This window comes from Spinacia oleracea, chromosome 6, assembly GCF_020520425.1.
Source record: "Spinacia oleracea cultivar Varoflay chromosome 6, BTI_SOV_V1, whole genome shotgun sequence".
In the NCBI taxonomy this organism is placed as follows: Eukaryota; Viridiplantae; Streptophyta; class Magnoliopsida; order Caryophyllales; family Amaranthaceae; genus Spinacia; species Spinacia oleracea.
The window spans coordinates 2943755-2966490 of NC_079492.1; the positions used below are offsets into that span (position 1 = coordinate 2943755).

Sequence of the window (22736 nt, forward strand, 5' to 3'; positions counted from 1 at the left end):
CACTTATTTTAGGAAAAAGTTTAGATAAGTTCAGTTAAGTTCAGATAAATTCAGATAAGATAAGTTCAGGAAAAATAAGGGTTGACCAAGTACAATTTATAACTAAAATAAGTTTTGATACGTTTAGATAAATTCAGTTAAGTTTAGATAAGTTCAGATAAAATAAATTCAGGAAAAATAAATGAAAAACAGGTGAATAGAACGCAGCCTTATACCTTTAATAAATTTGTGTCACGACATTAACATTGCCTTTCTCAAGTTCTAAATACCTTCAAACCAAAGTACGGAATAGTACATTTTTTTTACAATTCCTTGAAAGAGAATTTGTACTCCCTCCATTTTCTTTTACTTGCTACTCACCTCGTGGAACATGCATTTGAAGGCAGGAATTAGAGAAGGTAAACATATAATTGATTAAAAAAAATAAAAAAATTACCACCAATAAGAGGAATGTGTTAGGTTATTACAATGTTATTTGTTTAAATTAATTTGGTTGTTTACCTTTTCTAATCACTTTGTTCAGTAATCCTAAAAACTTCAAATCTACGTAGTATACTATTATTAAAACTCTAAGGCAAAGAATGTTATTTCGCCATATGTCGCTTTCTATATAAGGATGACATGGCACATTGTCATCTCATATAATTTTTTGATCATGGAAAAATATTAGCCATACTTTTCGAACATGTGAAATCTCATTTGTTAGTTACATATTTTAACCACTATGCCACAACTCAAATGTTCTTATACGTTTAAAATATATTAAGTCAATATAATTAGAAAAATTATCTGAATCATTTCTTAATAGTCTCATATCACTAACTAGTCATTACTTTTACGAGTTACTAATCCTTATATTATAAAATATATTCAAGCATACTCAAATCAAGATATATTATAATGTATCAAATTAAATTAGCCTCAAAACAAGATATATAATAATTTAATTAATCTGTTTTTCTACCATCCGGTACATCGCTGGGACACTTCTAATTCATGCTAAAAAAATTAAGCCCAAGTAAAGTTAAATCCAAGCTTAGCTGATCCATTACTATATCAAGGGGAATATGGGCCTGCTAGAGAGAGAAGGGAAAAAAAGATTACCAGTTTGTTACCCTACAGGCCAGAACAAAGGTGGCCCATCTAAACAACCATATTCAATATTTTTTATTGATCCATAAGAAACTTATGTGATGGAATCGGAATCTTCTATCCAACAATTTGAGTTTCATTTGCGTGTCACTTGTTTGGTAGAAGTGTAGAACGTAGAAATTACGGAGTACTCATTTTCAAGAACGTACAATATCAAGAAGGATGTTTTTAAATTTGTACTAATATAAAATAAAATATACCAATATAATTATGTTTTCCATAAAAAACAATTACTTAATCAATTAAATTTTGAAATGATTCAATTGAAAGTAGTTTTTTATAACTCCGAAAAAATTGCACTGATATTATCTCGGAAAACAAGAGTGACATCACGAAGAGGACACTATAGCTCAAGTAAGAAATTAAGTAGCCAACAAGCCCTGCAGACAACCTTAGCGGCACCTCGATTATTATGCTTCTGCACTTAATTTAGACAAAGTATGTTGAAGCTTCAACGACCAAGAAATAAGATTATCACCCCAATAACAACAAAAAAACCGAAAGTTGAACGACAAGTGTGTGGACAACCCGCCAATTTGCGCCAGTATAAGTAATCAATCGTGTAGTACCTGAAACGAAGTCGTTTAAGCAAAGATTTTGGGAGTTAGATTGCGTAGAGCCTTTACCAAAGATGATGTTACGGCGGTTTGATATTGATGATCATAAAGCTCCAAGTCCAGATGAATTTTCAAACAAGTTCTATAAAAGCTCAAGAAATAGTGGGAGAGGATTGTAATGCAGTGCTTCATTTCACCAACCCTATTCGGCTGGTTGGAGCCCAAATCCATTATGGCCTAACAAAAGGTGATTACAAATCATCTACTAGAACTATGGCTCGTAACCCGTTCAAACTCGAGTCCTCAACTGAAAATCAAGCTTGGCCCGTCGCTTGAACAAGTCGAGCCGAGGAAAGCTCGGCTCAAACTTCTCACGAGCAATTGCGAACATCACAGACTAGACGACCATCACAGTTTAGTTAATACGGAGTATAGTAGTTATTAAGCATTTTGCACATAAACTATTTCGAGAAAACTCCGATTTTATTAGTCGATTTTCCGATACACGAGATGAGGTCCTAACACAACCCTTCACAATGTACATGCCCTCACCACTCACCAGTCACCAGTACCACCCACTTGAACACCAAAAATTTATACCCTCTCCCATCAAAACTCAAAAAAAAAAAAAAAGGAAAATAAGCTAAATATAAAACATGACATCTCCAACTTACAACAAAAGGCAAGACATCACGTAGCTCCCTATTGACTACAAAAGAACCTCCCTTAGAATCATTAAGGGACGGTGGGATTTATGTCCAGTAAAACTGAACTTTGGTTCAGTCAACTTCCTTCCTTCTTCTGTGAAATGTATGAACTGTTAATGTCGGGTTATCATCATCTGAGAGCTTGGACGAAAGCCAAGAGTGAATCGGCATCCCTGTTTTCGGAAGGGTACTTGATGGGCTGAGACGAGTGTTTCGGGAAGAGAAGGATGGTTGGGAAGCTTCCCAACTGCAATTCGCTCTTGGCAAACGCCTTCTGATCACCGTCTGCCCTGAATTTCCCTACCTTGACGCCGCTTCCGGCCAGTTTATCGGCCAGCTCTAGGTATGAACCTTCCATTGCCTGTTCAAACAACAACAAAAAAAACAGTTAGTATAACCTTAGAAATGAACAACTTGTGGGTCGGGTCGGGTTCGGGCCAGCTACACCTTAAAACCCACTATTTCGGGCCAAATGTATCGGGCTTTTTATCAATACAAAAATGCAGTTTTTAAGTTGCCAAAACCATACAAAAAAATTTAAAATTGACTGGGTCGGGTTTGGTCGGGCTACACCTTAGATATCTGTCCAGTGGGCCGGGACGGGCCAACCTCCTGGCTTATGTTTTCTGCCCAAAACCGCTATTCGGGCCAATACTAAAATTGCATTATTGAGTTACCCAAAACCCACCAAAAATTTACAAAAACGGGTCTAAAAATCTGCCCACTCCCGTTATTTCGGGCCAATACCAAAAATTGGATTTTTTTTGTGCCCAAAACCCACCCAAAATTTTTAAACGGGTCTAAAAACTGCCCACTCCTACTATTTCGGGACAACGGACCGGGCTCATGATGATCAGGTCTATATATCCTACATTCGGCTCAGTTCAGACTAATACAAATGTAAGCAAGAGAAAACGGGTATCTCACCTGGCAGAATTGGCACCACGGTGCATAGAGGACGACAATCCACGGGTCTCTCCTATCCTCCAACTTCATCAAGTTCTCAATTCCAGCCCTGCTCAAAGTCACCAAGTTTTCCGACTCGAAAATATCAGCAACCTCACCATTCGCTTGTGCACTCCCACCATTCTGATTCTCTGAACTTTCTTCCTTAAGATTACCCTTGTGAAGGCCACACTCCTTAGCCTTGGCATCTTCCCACCACCACCTCCCTTCTCTCTCGTGCTGTCCAGGCAAAACAGCCCTGGTGCACGGCTCACACCCGATGGAAACGTATCCCTGCGCGTGCAACGAGTTGATAGGCACGTTCATAGTCCGAAGAAAGTTCCAAACATTGTTACCCTCAACATTTGCAACAGGGTTCCACTTCACAAGGCTACCAACACCGCCATCCAAGCCCTCGAAAACGGGGTCCACTTGGACAACCGGGACTTCGGATCGGGTCCCAGGAGACTGGTCCTTCCTTTGCCCGGTAATCCAGGCTCTTAAACCCTTCAAGGCCCTCCTAAGTGGCCTCACCTTCCTCACACGGCAGCACTCTTGGTGACCATCCTCGTAGAAAGAGAACAAACCCTTGTTCCTAACTAGACCCTGAACTTCTACAGAATCAGGGAACATGTACTCAATGCGGATGCCGTAGTGTTTTTCGACCTCGTCGAAAAAGCGGTATGTTTCCGGGTTTAGCCTTCCTGTGTCTAAGCTAAAGACTCTGAAGGGTCTGCCGGTTAGTTTGGCATACTCGATCAAAGCAACATCTTCTGCACCACTGTGAATCAAGAAGAATACTACATGTCAGGAATTAATCCAACCATATTATACTAGTCAAGAAAACAAATCACCCATCCTAAAATCAAGACAATATTTAAGGGCATGCATAAATGATTAATTTGAAGTGTTCAAGATCATATACATGTATGGATCAGAAAATCAAAGATAAAGTTCCAAGTTCTTGCCTAATTTGAATCATTCTTTAGATTCTTTAGTGTATGTAAAACTTATACAATTAAAGGTACTCCAACATGCAATCATTCTTTAGTCAAACAAATCATAAAAATTAATCCAACCATATAATCATATATATATATACTAGTCAAACAAATCACCCATTCTAAAATTTAGATAATGTTCATGGACATGCATAAATGATTAATTTGAAAACTTCAAGATCATATACATGTATGGATCAGAAAATCAAAGATAAAGATCCATAGTTCTTGCCTAATTTGAATCATCCAAACATTGCAAGTAGTAATATCTCCAATCAAAGGGACTCCAATATGCAATCAATTTGTGTGTGTGTGATCAACTTATACAAATTTACCATTATGAAATTCTTCAAAGAAAGTATGATGTAAAAGAAATCTTGATAGCTCCTGTCATCTTATTAATTTCGGCTCAATTTCAGCCAGCGTTGTTAAACCACCTTTAATGTCTAAAAGGTATTAAAAGGGGTTAAGGAGAGATCCTTTCAATAAGTTGGTTAAAACCCAAAATCAAATCTCATTTTGTCCGTATATAATCATCTTTTTCAAATACTTAGATGGAACATGGGTGTATCTAAAAGGTAAATCAAGTCAAAGAAATTGCCGTTTTAAAAGGAGTACTTTTATTTCAATTTAATGAAAATCACATGATTCATAATTTCATATCCACCACAAATCCACTTGGAGACTTGGAGTGTAGGACCACAAAACAAAACTTTGAACCTCCCAGCAATTCAGTCTGTATTCATTCTAGGGGCAAAACAGTAATTACACCTCAAATAAAATTCATTATTTTATTATATTTCCTGATTATTTTACTAAAAGTTCATTATTTTTATTATATTTTCCTGATTATTTTACTAATTTATCAGATGAACTAGTACTTTCTTACAAATTTACAATCAAAATTGCAAATTAACCAATAACAACTAAGCTAATTACAAATTGACAATCAAAATCGCAAATTAACCAAAAATTAGACCATCAAATTTAACAAAAATTAAATAATTATACCTGAAAGCAATGGCGATATCATCTCCAAATTTTTCAAGTGCCCTGTCCATAATCTCAAGAGGAGAAGCATTTGCAAGCTCTTTAGCCAAATCCTCAAAATTCTCTTCTTCTTCCACTAATGTCACTTCCTCTTTCACGCCTTCCTCTGCAAAAATTCAAAAACATCCAGGGTCATTTCCGTCTATTCACATCCAACAATTTTGCAATTTCATTTTGAAAAATAAGAAGCATACCAGTTTTGGGAGCGGCGAAAGTGGTGGCAGCGAGTGGCACAACCGAGTCACTCCTCCGCGACTCGGCGGTGGCTCGTAGCGGCTTCACGGCTGAACCAGCGCGCCGCGTTGTTAGACTGATCGTAGCCGTAAGGTTCTGGTATTGTCGATCTTGGAATACTCCGATGCTTGGAGCTGTAGGACCCACACACATTCAAACCATTAACATCAACAAAGTATACAAAATCAAGCATCAAAAAAAACATTAACATCAACAAATACAAGTAAAAAGCTATAATTATACAGAATCAAGCGTCGATCAGTGTAATTTACGATGATTAATTGATGATAAACTGACCTTTGAGCTCGGAGGAGAGAGAAGATGTAACAGCCAATGCCATGTTTAACAATCTGTTTCTTTGTGTAGGATTGAATTTGAAATTGTTGAGGAGAAATGGAGGTTTATGAGTTTGGTGGTATGAATATTTTTTCCTGGTAAATGTTGATTTGTTGAGGGGAATGGAGGGGAGAAATAAATGGGGGGCGAGAAAAGAAGGGGGTGATCAAGGTTCATTGAACCTAGACGTTATTTGGGAGGAGGGAGAATTTTTAGATGTTTGCTTACGTGGGAAGAGATGATTGGTTAATGGGTTTTGAGGTATTGTCTCAGCGCTGTCGTCATATGGTGTTGGCGCGTGGCCTCCTCTCTTCTTCGTACTAGATCCTTTCCTTTTTTTTTAAGGATTTTCTTTTTATTTTTTTACTCTGTAATTTTTTGGGTTTGTTCTTGTGTACTTAGCCCTAAGCCCTAACGGGTCCGTGTATAAAGATGGCATTGAGCCTTGCCTAGCGCGAAAAAAACACAGCACGACAAAAGCATGAACACGAAGGTGTGGGTTGGGTTCAGACTTCATTGTTTTGGACCGCATTGTTTTTAGAAAAAGTACGACATGGTCCAACTCTGCACGACAAAACACGTTAAATTGATTGAAGCAACATCTTAGACGCGACGTGTGGGCCAGGGTCGCCTTTAGAAATGTTTAGCCCAATAAGGAAAATAGTGAGTATGGCGTGGGTCGGACCAGTTTAGGCCTAAGGCACACGGATAAGGCATAAAACAAAGCCCACAACCATCTTTATACGTGTAATATTGTGTAGAGGGGGAAATGGGCCATCCGATACGGGCCAAGTTATTTGGGGTTTGTTTGAATTAGTGTTTAGACTTCTTGTTGATTATAACTAGATTTTATTGATCAAATTTTGATTTTGACTAATCAATAAAATAATGATTAATACTATTCCGTACTAGTTTTATATACACACAATGTGTGTCTCATTTACATAAAAATTAATTTTTTAAATCATATTCATATTAAAAGAGTTGTATATAAAAACATTAATTATTGAAAAGTTGTAGCAAATAAATTATACTTGCATAATACACATAAGATATAGTCATAAATATAAATGTGTATAAATTTAATATCCCCCTTTTAATAAAGAAAAAAACATTCAATATGCAAACTATTTTTTCTCCTACAATTTTTTTCATTATACATCGGGTATTATTAATAGAAATATAAGAACGGTAATAAATGAACTTTTAATTTTTGACGCCACTTTAAAAGTTCACAAATTCTTATTTACAAAGGGTGTACAATATTTATTGTACACTGGAGTAAAAGTTAACTCAAAATGCTTAAAAGTTAAGCTTATATGGTAAAAATTATCTATTTTTTAGTGATAATTTTTTTCATTTTAGTAAAACTTATTTCTTCAAAATCAATAAAAATGTATAAAATTAATCATTTAACCATTTTAAATATTTATCTATCAACTTTTTTTTACTAATATAAAAGTTAATCAAAACTAGGTTAAAGTTATAAAAAAAATGGGTAAAAGTTATCTTGGTGTACAATAAATTTATTGTACACCTTGTGCGCGCAAGACCTTTTATTAAAAGTTCCTTTATATAATGGAGATGAGACATAGGAATAATTAGAATTGCTGCTATTAGTTACTCTGTAATAATGTTTTACGGAGTAACAATTACACTTAGTTTTTTGTGAAAATTACGATATTTTGTGGGACAAGTTTCCGAGACCGTATTTACCAATATAATAAATAAAAAAAGAATAAAAGTATTTTTTATGAAGTTCAACTTAAAATTTGAGATCAAAGTATACACTTGTGAAATTTAAGCCTTCACCAATTTTAAGAATCGTTTCAAATGAAGTCAAAAGGGAGGGCGGGGAATGGTTGCATAAGCACCAAAATATGTTGGAAGAAAGATGTCTTGCTTAAATTAGAATCTCATTTAAAGTTATTATTTGGAAAGTAAATTAGAATCTTATCTTTCGGGTTCCTATCCGATAAATCAAAGCCTACAAGATTCTGACTAGTCCAGAATCGAGTCGAGTTAAACTTCATCGGTAGGGAAGTTTTCCCAACAAATGGTGTTACATTCTCGAACCAATTATCGGCCTTAGTTAAGCTGGATTAACTCCCTTACTAGCTAATCCAAACACTTATCGATAACGTAGAATCTTATCGAATAATATTATTGTTGCAATGTTTTCTTTTTTTCTTTCCCTACCTTTTTAAAGGAGTTTTTCTTACCTTGTGTTTAATATAAGTATATGGAATATATGCAAAGAAAGTTCGATATGCAACGATCGTATATATCTTTGTTGAAATGAAGTTGTTATTTGATTTATTTTATACGTATATGTTAGATGTTTATATCTAAATCAATTTGAAAATATCGAATGACTTTTTATCAATAAATTAAGTTGTTATATAAAAAATATTACTTCCTCCATTTTTTTATAATTGCACCATCTTAGATTTCACGCTTGCCAATGCACTATTTTAACCATTAATATCTCTCATTATACAATTGAAAAAATTATAAAAATTTGATAATTTGAAAGTATATCTCGAGACGAATCTAACAAGATCCCACATGAATATATTTTTCTTTACATATAAATCACAAAAAATAACTATATAAGAATATGTGAATAGTGTCAAAACCTAAGATGGTGCAATTATAAAAAAATGGAGGAAGTATGTTTTTTATTTTGTTTGTTTGAAGTAGCACTTGGCCACAATCAACAAACCCATCATTATCATATTAGGGCCTCTAGGCAGGCTAATGGCTAAAGAGATCGTGTGTTCGACATAAGTTGCAAGTTGCAATTTATTTGAAGTGTACGTACTAAGAACTAAGCAATATATGGATGTTATTTGTTTGGCCCCTCTTCAAAGTACAATTATTATTTGTTTCATTATTTCTGCTAACTATATTTGAAACTTGAAAGCTATAGATGTTGAAAGAAAATAACACCCCACATTTGTAAGCCACAAACTTATCGATAAAGTTAATGTACGGTTAACTAACCTTTAGTTTGGTCTAGCCTAGGTCGTTTCATTTTCCTATATCGTTTCATGTGTTGCTCGATTGGTTGTAATATGCCTAGGCTTAGTTAGCCAAAAAGTGTCCAACTACTAGATTTATCGAGAAAATACATTAGTTAATAGGCGCCATATAATTTATATTTTTTTGGACACCAAGAAGATATATAAAATAGAGAAAAGACACAAAGTAGTAGTAAAGTTAACAACACCACGACTTGTTGTTTGACTCATACTACGTACATATTTATTTAACATTAGATCGACATATATGCTCCTTATCTTTGTCTTGCAAGTTCCAATGTGTATTTTTTTAAGTTATAACAAATGCAAAATCATCCATTGTTGCACGATTGTATAATGTTAGATACATAGATACTGAGATACATCATACATGTTCAAACTTTTCCCAAAAAAGACTCATACTTTTATGGCGCATTTACTTGAATTAGTTGATACAATATACTTGTAGACCTCTTTAATTAATTTAAACAAAAAGAATTACAATGTATACCAGTTTAAAATGGTTGGTGAATGGTGATGATTCGGGTTAAAATATACCTAGAGCAGTGTACATTTTTGAAGGAATCCAAAAGGAAAAGCTAGGTAGCACAATGCAAGAATATGGTTTTTAAAGAGTATTTAAGAAATTTCGTCCAGAATAAAGTGTACTGAATTTAAAACTTTAAAACAATGTGTCCTGAAAACTTACATAGTAAAAGTTAAAATAGTGCCGATGGTTGATTATACTTCCTCCGTCTTTTAATACTCGCAACGTTTGTTAGTTTCACGCATGCCAATGCACAACTTTGATCATTTATATCTTAAATTCTCTTTATGCAAAAATTATAAAAAGTTGATATTTTGAAAATACATATTGAGACGAATCTAACAAGATATCACATGACTATGTTTTATCTAATATAAAAAACACTAAGAATAGTCAAAGTAGATTATATGAATAGTGACAAAAGTCCAAACGTTGCGAGTATTAAAAGACGGAGGAAGTACTTATTATCAGGCACTAGTACAAGTTAAAATTATTCCAATATGGATAGAGTATAAAACTAATTCCGGGGTTTCAACCATCTATTTAATCTTTTTGTGGAGTTGGTTATTTGATATGATATCAGAGTCAGCGTGACACAAATGTCATGGGATTACATCTCATCCACCGACCTCTCCTTTCAAAGTGGAATGTTGGATATGAGCATACTCATGTTGCATCCACACTTCAAGCCCTATAAGCTTTTATGTGAGGGAGCGTGATAAAGTATAAAGTAAGGGTTAAACATCAGCTTAAAGTTTTGGTTGAGTTGACTCTGTCAAAAAAAAAATGGTAAATACAAAACGCCAACCTACCAGGCCCAAGTAATTTTAAAGTATGTCACGACTATATTGTTTACATAAAAATGATAAACCATAAAGCATTAGACTCGATCAACTCTCTTCACCTTGTCTGATTTTAATAACCTAGTTTCTGGTCTGGTATGGTTTGATTCTGGTCTGATCTGGTTTGAATGTTTTTTGTTTTTTTAGTATGGCCTGATTCATCATAGTCTGGTTTGATTTGAGCTAAATATTTTTTGTGAGTGTCTTTTACTTTTGCTGATCGGATTGGATTTAAAATTTTCTTATCTTGTCTGACTTTAAGAAAAAATAAATCATAAGCAATAAGAATAAGGGTAAGAAAACAAACTCCATGGAGTAAATACGAAAGTTTTAAATATGAATCCACAAATCCATGTCTTTTAAGATACAAATAATACACCTTTTAGAGAGGATCTAATCAAGTTGTTATTTGAAAAATCAAAGGTTTGGCCTTTGGATTTGGTTAAGGGTCAAAGCGTTAACATACCACTTATATGTATTGAGAGAATATACCCACACTTGACGCTTTATTTTGTGGATTTTTACGTCGCCATTTTTAACAACTATGGACCATTCACCATTAGTAGGACTACTATTGCATGGTGTGTGCAATTACAGGCAGATTCAGAAATACGTCCATTTCTTGGATGTTTCCTTTGGCATTTTTATTTCTACAAAATTAAAAAATAAGACCACCAATTTATACTTTTGAGTAATAAACGACAAAAGTCGACGCATATTTTGAATTCAATATTTCACCCCACTTGTACACCAAAGAGTTCCTTTTGATTAGTTTTTTAAATCATGCTTTGTTACTGTTAATCACATACTCACACGGATGGCGTTTTAACTGTTAACAGCCAACAATAACACAGTAAAATTAGTTAAATAAAAAAATCATCGAATATTTGCCACGACAAGATTGAAATTGTGGATTTGGAGCTGCAATTATTAGGGATGTCAGTGGGGCGGGTTTCGCGGGAGACCCGCCCCGCATCCGCCCCAAGTAGGCGGGGATGGAGGTAGGTTTGGCGGGTGATGGGGCGGGAATGGGTAAAAAAATCGTACCCACCATGGGTGATGGGGCGGGTGTGGATTTTGTGTTGAACCCGCTCCATCCCCGCCCCATCCCCACTCGCCCCTCCCCATCCCCACTCGCCCCGCTTCATACCCGCCATGGGTAATGAGGTGAGTTTGGATTTATTTGTATCTTTAGGTGATAATATAAATTTAGGTGAGATTTTTATGTTTTTTGTTTGGATTTTTTTGTTATGACGAGTATTTTTTAAAATTATATAGGTTACTTTAGTCATAAGGTTTTTTTTTTTTTTTCTATAGTTAACTTTGATTACTCCGTATATATGGCAAATGTTGCTAAATAAGCGCGGGTATTAGCGCGGGTATGAAGCGGGGATAAGACGGGGATGGATACCCAGTTGGGTGGCGGGGCGGGGATGGATTTTAGCTTACACCCGTTGGGGCGGGGATGGGGATGAATTTTGTACCCGCCATGGGTGATGGGGCGGGGATGGGGATGAAAATTTTAGGTGGGGATGGGGATGGGGATGGAAGGACCTACATCCGCATCCGCCCCGCCCCATTGACATCTGTCAAATATTGTGTAATCTCATATCATTCTCATTAATCACACACGTATATATAGTACAACTCAGTTACCTAAACCCTAGGTACACATTAGGTAACATACCATAGTTAGGACTCTACAGAATATTCACAGAATAATATCTAATATCTTAACATATCTTAACATCCCCCCTCAAGGTGGAGCATGTAGATCTCGAATGCCCATCTTGTTCAAAAAAAACTCAACTTGCGCCTTCCCCAACGCTTTGGTGAAGATATCTGCTAACTGAACCTTCGTCGACACGTACGACGGACTGATGATCCCTTCCTTGATTGCATCTCGAATGAAATGACAATCTGACTCGATGTGTTTTGTCCTTTCATGGAACACCGGATTCTGTGCAATATGCAACGCAGACTGACTGTCGCAATACATCCTCATGCCTTGGTCGTGTGTCACCCCCAAGTCGCGTAGTAGTTGTTTCAACCACTTCAACTCACACGTCAGAGCTGCCATCGATCGATATTCTGCCTCAGCAGACGACCGAGAAACAGTATGTTGTTTCTGTTAGGTTATGATACATATGATATTACATAAATCATGCGGAAACAACCATTAACCCAGGATTACATATTATTTACACATAATCATATAGCATAATTTAGATGCATACTCTTTGTTGCGTGCCCTCCCTAGCTGCGCCCGAACCGAACAAGAACAAGTCTTTAGGACTCCAAGTGTTGTCCCTCCGTAGATAGTCCACAGCACGTCCGGATCCGCCTTAAGATTGACCAACTAGAATCGCCCTTAAGGTACTAGAATTTTCGGCACTTTTGAGCAAGATGTGTGGCTGAATTTTTTCTCTCAAAAACTCACTTTGAATACTTTGAAACTCGTTATAAATTGTGAACCCAGGCCACATATTTATAGGGTTATGGAAAGGGAATTGGAATCCTATTCAGATACAAATTAATTAAACCTAGAATCCTACAAGAACTCTAATTTAATTAATTTATCAAATAGAATTAGGAATTTAATCATTAACCGAACTCTGCACGTTTTAGGAAACGTGCACGAACACAAACACTTACGCACACACACACGGCAGCCACGATGGGCCGCCCATGCGTGCATGCGAGCAGCAGCCCACGCAGCGAGGCCTGCGCGAGCCACAAGCCCACGCAAGCACCCGCGCGCGCTGCCACGGCCTGCTGGGCCTGGCCTTGCGCTGGGCCTGGCGTGGCTGTTTGTGTGGCGCGCTTGGCTTGCTGGGCGATGGCCTGGCTTCGTGCTGGGCCCTCGTCCGGCAGGCCTCGTCCGATGCTTATTCGTACGATACGCTTCCGATTAAATTTCCGATTCCGGAATTCATTTCCGATACAAACAATATTTAACATTTCCGATTCCGGAATTAATTTCCGTTTCGAACAAATATTTAATATTTCCGTTTCCGGAATTATTTTCCGATTCCGGTAATATTTCCGATTCTGACAATATTTCCGTTTCCGGCAATATTTCCGATTCTGGTAATATTTCCATTTCCGATAATATTTTCCGATACGTACCATGTTTCCGTTTCCGGCAACATCTACGACTTGGATAATATTTATATTTCCGATACGATCCATATTTCCGTTTCCGGTAATATCATCGTTTCCGGAGTATTCATTTCTTGCCTGTGACGACCTTAGCTCCCACTGAAACCAAGATCCGTCGATTCCGAATATCCATAGATAGAGTATTTAATGCCATTAAATACTTGATCCGTTTACGTACTATTTGTGTGACCCTACGGGTTCAGTCAAGAGTAAGCTGTGGATTAATATCATTAATTCCACTTGAACTGAAGCGGCCTCTAGCTAGGCATTCAGCTCACTTGATCTCACTGAATTATTAACTTGTTAATTAATACTGAACCGCATTTATTAGACTTATCATAGAATGCATACTTGGACCAAGGGCATTATTTCCTTCAGTCTCCCACTTGTCCTTAGGGACAAGTGTGCATTTCCTAATTCCTTTGTCGCTCGATGCTTGCTCGTGAACATAAGGTAAGAGTTGTCATCCTTATTATGTCCAGAGGTGTTCCTCGGTTTCAGAGTTCAACTGATCAAATAAACAGATAATCATAGCCTATGATTCATGACAACACAATAATATACGCATTTTATATGTCATATTAGTCCGTTGTTTGTCATATTTCTTTCATATTTTGATCTTTAAGTGCTATTATTCGTTATTTTCGATATTTCTCTCCTCGTGTTTGTTTTATTTTTGTTTTGTAGGAAATATCTCAAGTTGGTAGACCTCGGAGAAGATGTTGGTAGAGTGAGTACGAATGTACGATGTCTAGGAGCCACCCACGTTTACAAGGTGTTTACACTGTGATACAAACAAGAGTTTAAGACAAATACAAGATCACCGGGCAGCCAATATCACGGCGTACCCGTGGCCTACTTTACATCCCACACCCGAGCCGTGGCACTCTTCTTTCGATCCCGTATTAAACATTTAATGAGCTAATTATTAGAGTTTAATAGCTAGTATATTTCCTATTGTATCGAGGTATAAATACAAGTAGTATAATAAACCTAAAATCTTCTTCCGTCACTTTTATTGTTTTGACGAGGGACGCTGCTTGTTTTGCGTTTGGAGACTGATCATTATTCACGTTTGATTGAAAGTTTTGGTTTTTGGAGATTGTTGGCCATTATTGGGAACAAAAGTGCCGTAATCCCTCACATAATCAATTCAAGTATTATTCTTTACTATTTTCCTCTTTCCACTTTAGTTATTAATTATGTGTTCTTCATTAGTTTATCTTATTTGTTTAATTAATATGTATGAGTAGTTTTCTAATCTAGGGTTAAGTAAACCCTAGTAATGATTAATGTATGATCTATTCTTTTAATTCCCCAATTTAATTATTTAATTGTTCTTGCTTAATTGATTGTACAATCTCCAATACTAGATTAGGGATAATTAGTATTGTTATTATTCCGTTGTCTTTACCGTAACGGGAGTTGGGTTCTGACGGATTTGAATATTTCAATTAAGGACATGAAATTCTCCACGGGAGTAGGTAGAACGGATTGTTAGGAATTTATGGTATTGAATTTAATGTCTCTAATATGCATGATTCCACGGGAGTAGGTCTTGATTGTACATTAGGGAAGCCATTGATACTCGGGAGAGGTTCATGGTATTATTTAAGGTTTACCTTTACTCGTGAACATTTATTTAATTAGTTTGGGGTAGGAATTTATCTTTACATTGATTATGCTAGTGGTGATGCTTAACTCTAGGTGTTTTTAATCCTTGATTTTAGTCTTATTATTAATTACGTTCTTAGCTAGAATTAGTTTAATTATCCATTCTAAATCGTTGTTTGGTTACTCACTTAGTATTAATTCAAGTCAGTTTAGCTAGTTTTTAATACATTAGTCTCTTGGGATTCGACCCTTACTTACCCGACTACATAGTTAGGAGGTTTAGTTAGGTTATTTTTGATAGGCACGCGACAGCCTTGTCAAATTTTGGCGCCGTTGCCGGGGACTAACGGTATTAAATTAGTTATTTTTGATTTATTTCTACTAAGTATTTTTGATTTGGTTAGTGGCTTCGGCTATTGCTCCTTGTTTATCTGATATTTTGTTTCCAGTTTCCTTTGTTGCATGCAAACTCGACGTGCAGGCTCACAGAGTTTGATTCCTATTGATCTTGAAATCGAGGCCACTGCACGCAAGCAAGGGGGTAGAAGGAGACAGAACAAGAACAAGAAGAAGGATACAATGGGTGACGAAGCACCAGCCAAATCTCTCTGGGAATATGGTATACCAGATACAACTACTGGTGTACTTTCTAGTATTGTCAGACCAGCTGTCACTGCTGCACACTTTGAACTGAAGCCTCAATTTATTCAGTTCATCTCCAATGATTCATTCTCAGGCTCGCCTAATGACTGTCCTGTAAGTCATATTGATAACTTTCTGGAGAAGTGTGACACTATGAAGATCAACAATGTCACTGATGAGGCCATTAGGCTACGACTTTTCCCTTTTTCTCTGCGGGATAGAGCCAAGGAGTGGTTGAAAGATGAAGGTACAGGCTCGTTTGATACATGGGATAAATTGGTCAAGGCATTCTTGGTGAAATTTCTGGACCAAGAGAAGACTTCTAGAATGAGAAATGAGTTAACCACCTTTCGTCAAGCTGAAGATGAGTCATTGTATGAGTCTTGGAGAAGATTTAAACGTTTGCAAAGGCAATGTCCTCATCACGGGATTCCAGAGTGGCTCTTAATCCAAGCTTTCTATAATGGGTTGACGCATGAGTATCGGATCTACATTGATGCTGCATCAGGTGGCTCTATCACTGCAAAGGTTCCATCTGAAGCTAAGGCATTAATTGAGAAAATGGCAGCTAATGACAACTATCACCCAGGTGGTCGGAACAGTGCTAAAAAGGGAGGTAAATATAATGTTGATGCTTTAACCATGTTGACCAGTACTGTGCAGGCACTATCTCAAAAGTTTGATCAATTTCAAACTGGGTCATCTACGGTAGCTTCATGTGAAGTATGTGGAATACAAGGACATATTGCTAATGATTGTCAAATCAATAATGCTGGGTTGACAATTGAACAAGCCAATGCTCTTTACAACAACAATAACCAGAGACGGCCATTTGATCCTTATTCCAATACATACAACGAGGGGTGGAAGCACAATCCTGCATTCTCATACAAGAACACTCAAAATCAGCTTAATCCACCACCACCGCGCAACAACTTCAATCAACCTCCAGGTTTTCAAGCTAGACCACCTTTCAACCAGCAATCTTTCAATCAACAGGCCCCTCCACAACCAAAGTCCAATTTGGAAGCTATGGTTGAGTCTCTTGCTGCCTCACAACTTAAGCAAGACAAGTATTGGGAAGGGCAGATGAAGCAAAACGATTTCCTTGCTACCTCAATTCAACAAATTCAAGCTCAGAACAAGCTCATGGAGAGTCAGATAAGTCAACTTGCTCACCAAGTGGGTCAATTCTCAAAGACTCCAGGCCAATTCCCTGGAAATACTGAGCAACCACCTAAGGGTCAGATGAATGCTGTGACTTTGAGGAATGGTAGAGTGTTAGAAGACCTTCCACCAAAGGTACCTCAAAAGAAAGTGATTGTGGTAGAAGATGAGAAAGATGAATCTGAAAAAATGGTTGAAGAAGAAAAGAAGGAACCTATTATTTCCCCCATTGAGCCATACAAGCCACCTGCTCCTTTTCCACAGAGACTAGCACAGGCTAAGCTAGAGAAGAAATATGGGAAGTTCCTTGAGGTACTGAAGAAGCTGCACATCAACATCCCTTTCTTGGATGCTATCTCAGAGATGCCTTCTTATGCTAAATTCTTAAAAGACATGCTCTCAAATAAGAGGAAGATTGAAGAGAATGCAACTGTTTCATTGACAGCTGAGTGTAGTGCCATTTTGCAGAACAAGCTTCCAAAGAAGCTAGGAGATCCAGGCAGTTATTCTATTCCTGTCAAGCTTGGTGATATTGAGATCAAGAAAGCATTATGTGATCTTGGGGCAAGTGTGAGTCTTATGCCCTTGTCAATCTGCAAGAAGCTTAATATGGGTGAATTGAAGCCCACACGCATCTCCCTACAACTGGCGGATAGAACAGTTAAGTTTCCCCTTGGTATCCTTGAAGATGTTCCACTCCGAGTAGGAAAATTCTTCATTCCATGTGATTTTGTTGTGATGGAAATGGAGGAAGATGCACAGGTTCCCATCATACTTGGAAGACCCTTTTTGGCCACTGCTGGAGCCATAATTGATATGAAGAATGGGAAGATCACCTTTGAAGTGGGTGACGAGAAGATGGAGTATACACTCACAAACTCCATGGGTTCTCCTTCTATGGGAGAAACTATCTATAGGGTGGATGCTCTTGATGAGGCGATAGAAGCTAAGGCTTTCAGTTTGCAACTTGATGATTCGCTACAGACAGTCTTGATGGGCAGTGCAGATGAAGAGGATTGGGAAACTAGGGAGTACAAGAGGCTCTTGGAAGAGACACGAGCTTTAGCATCTGAAAATCCTATCAAGGAGGTGTTGAAACCGAGAGAATATAAGGAGAGTTCCACGCCTCCTGAGGTAGAGTTGAAACCCCTTCCCTCTAATTTGAAGTATGTTTTCTTGGGTTCTAATGATACATACCCTGTTATTGTTAATGCTGAACTTGATGACATTCAGATTGAGCAATTGCTTACTGTTTTGAGAAAATATAAGAATGTCATTGGGTACACCATTGATGATATTAAGGGGATTAACCCTTCATTTTGCATGCATAAAATCATTCTTGAGGACGATCATGCTTCTTCTATTGAACCTCAAAGGAGACTTAATCCTAACATGAGGGATGTAGTCAGGAAAGAAGTTGTTAAATTGCTTGATGCAGGTATAATCTACCCTATCTCAGATAGTAAGTGGGTTAGCCCGGTGCAAGTAGTTCCAAAAAAAGGAGGTATGACCGTTGTCAAGAATGATAAAGGTGAGAAAATTCCCACTAGAACTGTGACAGGGTGGCGCATGTGCATTGATTATAGGAGATTGAATAAAGCCACCCGAAAAGATCATTTCCCCCTCCCATTTATTGATCAGATGTTAGAGAGGTTGGCAAAGCATTCCTTTTTCTGTTGGTTAGATGGATATTCAGGCTTTCTCCAAATTCCTATCCATCCTAACGATCAGGAAAAGACTACTTTCACATGCCCTTATGGTACTTATGCTTATCGTAGGATGCCATTTGGATTATGTAATGCTCCCGCCACCTTTCAAAGATGCATGATGGCAATTTTCTCAGGTCTTATTGAGAACTCTATGGAAGTATTTATGGATGACTTCTCTGTCTATGGAACATCTTTTGATGTTTGTCTAGATAATTTGGAAAAGGTGCTCCATAGATGTCAAGAAGTCAATCTAGTTCTCAATTGGGAAAAGTGCCATTTCATGGTACAACAGGGAGTCGTTTTAGGTCATGTTGTTTCTCATAGGGGCATCGAAGTTGATAGAGCAAAGATAGAGGTCATTGAGCGCTTACCACCTCCCAACTCCGTAAAAGGGGTAAGGAGTTTCCTTGGTCATGCGGGCTTTTATCGTCGTTTTATCAAGGACTTTTCAAAAATTGCTCGGCCTCTAACCGAACTCTTATGCAGAGATGTCCCCTTTGTTTTTACTGATGCTTGCACTGAGGCTTTTGACAGGTTAAAGCAAGCTCTCATATCTTCCCCTATCATTCAGTCACCTGACTGGAATCTTCCATTTGAGATCATGTGTGATGCCAGTGACTATGCAGTGGGGGCAGTGTTGGGCCAGAGGAAGCATGGCAAGCTACATGCAATCTACTATACGAGCAAGACTCTTGCTCCAGCACAAATGAACTATGCCACAACAGAGAAAGAGTTATTAGCAGTGGTGTATGCTATGGAGAAGTTTCGGTCCTATCTGGTTGGATCGAAGGTGATAGTTCACACGGATCACGCAGCACTGAAGTACTTGATGAGTAAGAAAGATGCTAAGCCTCGTTTGATTCGTTGGATTTTGCTACTCCAAGAATTTGACTTGGAAATTAGGGACAAGAAGGGAGCCGAAAATGTTGTTGCTGATCATCTCTCCCGACTTGTCCTTGAGGGTGAAAGTGACGAGGATCTCCCTATTGATGATTCATTTCCTGATGAGAAACTCCTAGTTATAGCTACTACAGAGATCCCATGGTATGCTGATATAGCCAATTATCTGGCTTGTGGTACTATTCCTCACGGTTATTCATCACAGCAAAAGAAAAAATTCTTTAAGGAGGTGAGAAGACATTTCTGGGACGACCCTTTTCTTTATAAGTCTTGTGCAGATGGGGTGATTCGAAGGTGCATTCCAGAAAATGAGGTACCATCTATTATTTCACATTGTCATGAATTACCTTGTGGAGGACATGCTGGTACTACTAAGACTTCTGCGAAGATTCTACAGTGTGGTTTTCATTGGCCAAGCCTTTTCAAAGATGTTCATCAACATGTCAAGTCTTGTGATCGTTGTCAACGAACTGGTAACATCTCTAAGAGGAATGAAATGCCTCTTAATAATATTCTCGAGGTTGAACTGTTTGATGTGTGGGGAATTGATTTTATGGGACCGTTCCCTTCTTCCTATGGGAACAAGTATATCTTGGTTGCTGTGGATTATGTCTCGAAATGGGTTGAAGCGATAGCTACTCCAACCAACGATGCTCGTGTGGTAAGCAAGTTCTTTAAGAAAACTATTTTTCCTCGATTTGGCATACCACGAGTGTTGATTAGTGACGGAGGCCAGCATTTCTTGGAAAATCGGTTTGAGGCGATGCTTAACAAATATGGAGTACATCATCGTGTGGGGTTATCATACCACCCACAAACTAGTGGTCAAGTAGAAATTTCTAACCGGGAAATCAAAACCATCTTGGAAAAGACGGTTGCGAGAACAAGGAAAGATTGGTCTGCGAAAATTGATGATGCACTTTGGGCGTACAGGACTGCTTTTAAAACGCCTATTGGTACGACTCCATATAGACTTGTGTATGGTAAGGCTTGTCATCTTCCTGTTGAGTTGGAACACCGTGCGTTTTGGGCTATCAAAGCTCTTAATTTTGACTCTCAAGCAGCAGGCGAGAAAAGACTCCTACAACTTAATGAGCTAGATGAGCTTCGACTAGATGCTTATGAAAGTTCAAGGTTGTACAAGGAGAAAACGAAAAGATGGCATGACAAGCATATTTTGAGAAGAGAGTTTAAGGAAGGCGACTTAGTTCTCCTCTTTAACTCTAGATTAAAACTTTTTCCTGGCAAACTTCGCTCTAGATGGTCGGGACCGTTCCGAGTCAGTAAGGTTTTCCCTTATGGTTCAATAGAGCTCTGGAACAGACAAAACGGAACTTTTAAGGTGAACGGTCAAAGAGTGAAACACTACAGAGTTGGAGACCCTATTGACGAGAGTGTTGACATCACACTTTCCGAACCTTCACCGGAATGAGTTATAAAGGAGGTCGAGCTTATGACCTTATAAACAAGCGCTTTTGGGAGGCAACCCAACTTGTTCTAATTAGCTTCTTTTCTTCTTTTACTTATTTATTGTTTTTTCTACTTCTTGCATAAAAAAAAAAAAAAAAAAAAAAAAAACCTTAAAATTAATTATTAGGATTACTTTAGTTAGTTTACTTTCGTTATTTATTTTTATCACCAGTATGATTAGGAATGTAGTTTGTCATTTACTAGGAGTATTCACTGTCATCTTTTTATATTTCTTTCTTTTATTATTAGGATGATTAGGATGTAGTTTCGTCATTTACTAGGAGCATTTACTGGCATTTCTTTTCTTTAATTCTTCCTTTCTGTTTATTTTCTCTTCTTGTTTGTGCGTTTTTGTTGTTGCAGGTGATAACTGTTGAGGCTTGAAGACTCCCCACGCAGAATATCCCACACCAAGGTCGTGGGTAGCAGCTCCAGACACGGGCTTTCCGTGAGCTCTCAACAAAAGTAGCGAAAGAAGCAGTACAACTCACTGTGGTGCCGCGGCCCGAAGCCTCTCGCCACTGGGTGGCTGTGATCCTAACTGGTGTTTGATGGTATTAAAGAAAAGAAAAAGAGAGAGATTAAGAGAAAATTACAGCAAAGTTCGCGGACTCACCTGGCATAGTGATACAAGCCCCGGTCTGACTGCGGCCCGTCGTCTATCCGAAACTAAAGGGAGGATCCTAATATCATTCTACCTCTTAGAGTCCCTGTTCCCTTCAAGTTTTATCCCTCCTTTAAAGATATCTTGATTTCTAGACCTTAAAAATCCGCACTAGAACCGACATTGCTCTCGCAGAATATTCCAGCACTGTAGCATTCTGATTTCACCCCTAATCCAGACCAATTGAAAGAATTCGAACCCCAGGTCTTGAATTCCCTGTTCAATTGGCAAGAATTGGCTGGAGTATTTGTGCCTTATTTGGTTTTCTTTGATCAATTTCTACTTTTCTGGCTGAGAACCAATATTATTGGTGCGGTTTATAGCATAAATTTGAGATGTTTGAGAAGAATATTCGGAGGGAGCTGTAAATAATTTTAATTTCGACGCAAAATCAAAGTGGGTTTTGTGGGTTGAACATCTGGGTAAAAGCACAGTATTTGGGTACCTTAGTTCTGAGTTATAGACTTCTGAATATTTTCTCTCTAATTGTAAGGTATCACCCAAGTTGGTGGGGGCGTGTGAAGGTTGTTCAAGAAATTGGTGTTTTGACTTTTGATTATTGTGATTCATTGAGTATTATATTGATGGCTCCGTCTAAGCAAAAACTAACCCTTGCATCTTCAAGTTCTAGGGTGAAGAAAATTGCCAAGGGTAAGAGCTCCGTTTCTAAGGCTACATCTTATGTTGCTAAAGGTAAAGTATCAACCCCATCATCAAGTGAAAAGGAACAAGTGGTAATTAATTACTACGATATTAAATTTGTGGATGATGAACATAAGAAGAAGTATGAGAGATTGTTTCTGAGAGGAGTAACTACTACTCGTTACTGTGACATTGATGTCATAAATTCCTTGCATATTGAAGATGATATTAATTGGTTATTCTCTAATGTTGGTTGGGGTAAATTTCTCATGAATAAATACCCAACATATAAGAGAGTTACATTGGAATTTTTGAGCTCCTTAAAGGCAGTTACGTATGCGGATTCACGTTGTGGTGATGGCATGATCACTT

General features: G+C 37.7%; 2 protein-coding genes across 2 annotated transcripts; one reads left to right on the forward strand and one right to left on the reverse strand.

The window, feature by feature from the left end:
• Positions 1–2173: 2173 nt before the first annotated feature.
• LOC110792539 (5'-adenylylsulfate reductase 1, chloroplastic) lies at positions 2174–6162 on the reverse strand. The gene is made up of 5 exons (XM_021997358.2): positions 5944–6162; positions 5607–5780; positions 5374–5518; positions 3344–4142; positions 2174–2777 (listed from the first exon to the last, which is right to left on the reverse strand). The coding sequence occupies exons 1-5, from the start codon at positions 5984–5986 to the stop codon at positions 2547–2549; spliced, it is 1392 nt and encodes a 463-aa protein (XP_021853050.2). The 5' UTR covers positions 5987–6162; the 3' UTR covers positions 2174–2546.
• A 9470-nt stretch (positions 6163–15632) lies between these two features.
• Positions 15633–21396, forward strand: LOC130462521 (uncharacterized). The gene has a single exon (XM_056830924.1). It carries the CDS (start codon positions 15633–15635, stop codon positions 21018–21020), a length of 5388 nt encoding a protein of 1795 aa, XP_056686902.1. The 3' UTR covers positions 21021–21396.
• The last annotated feature ends 1340 nt before the right edge of the window (positions 21397–22736 follow it).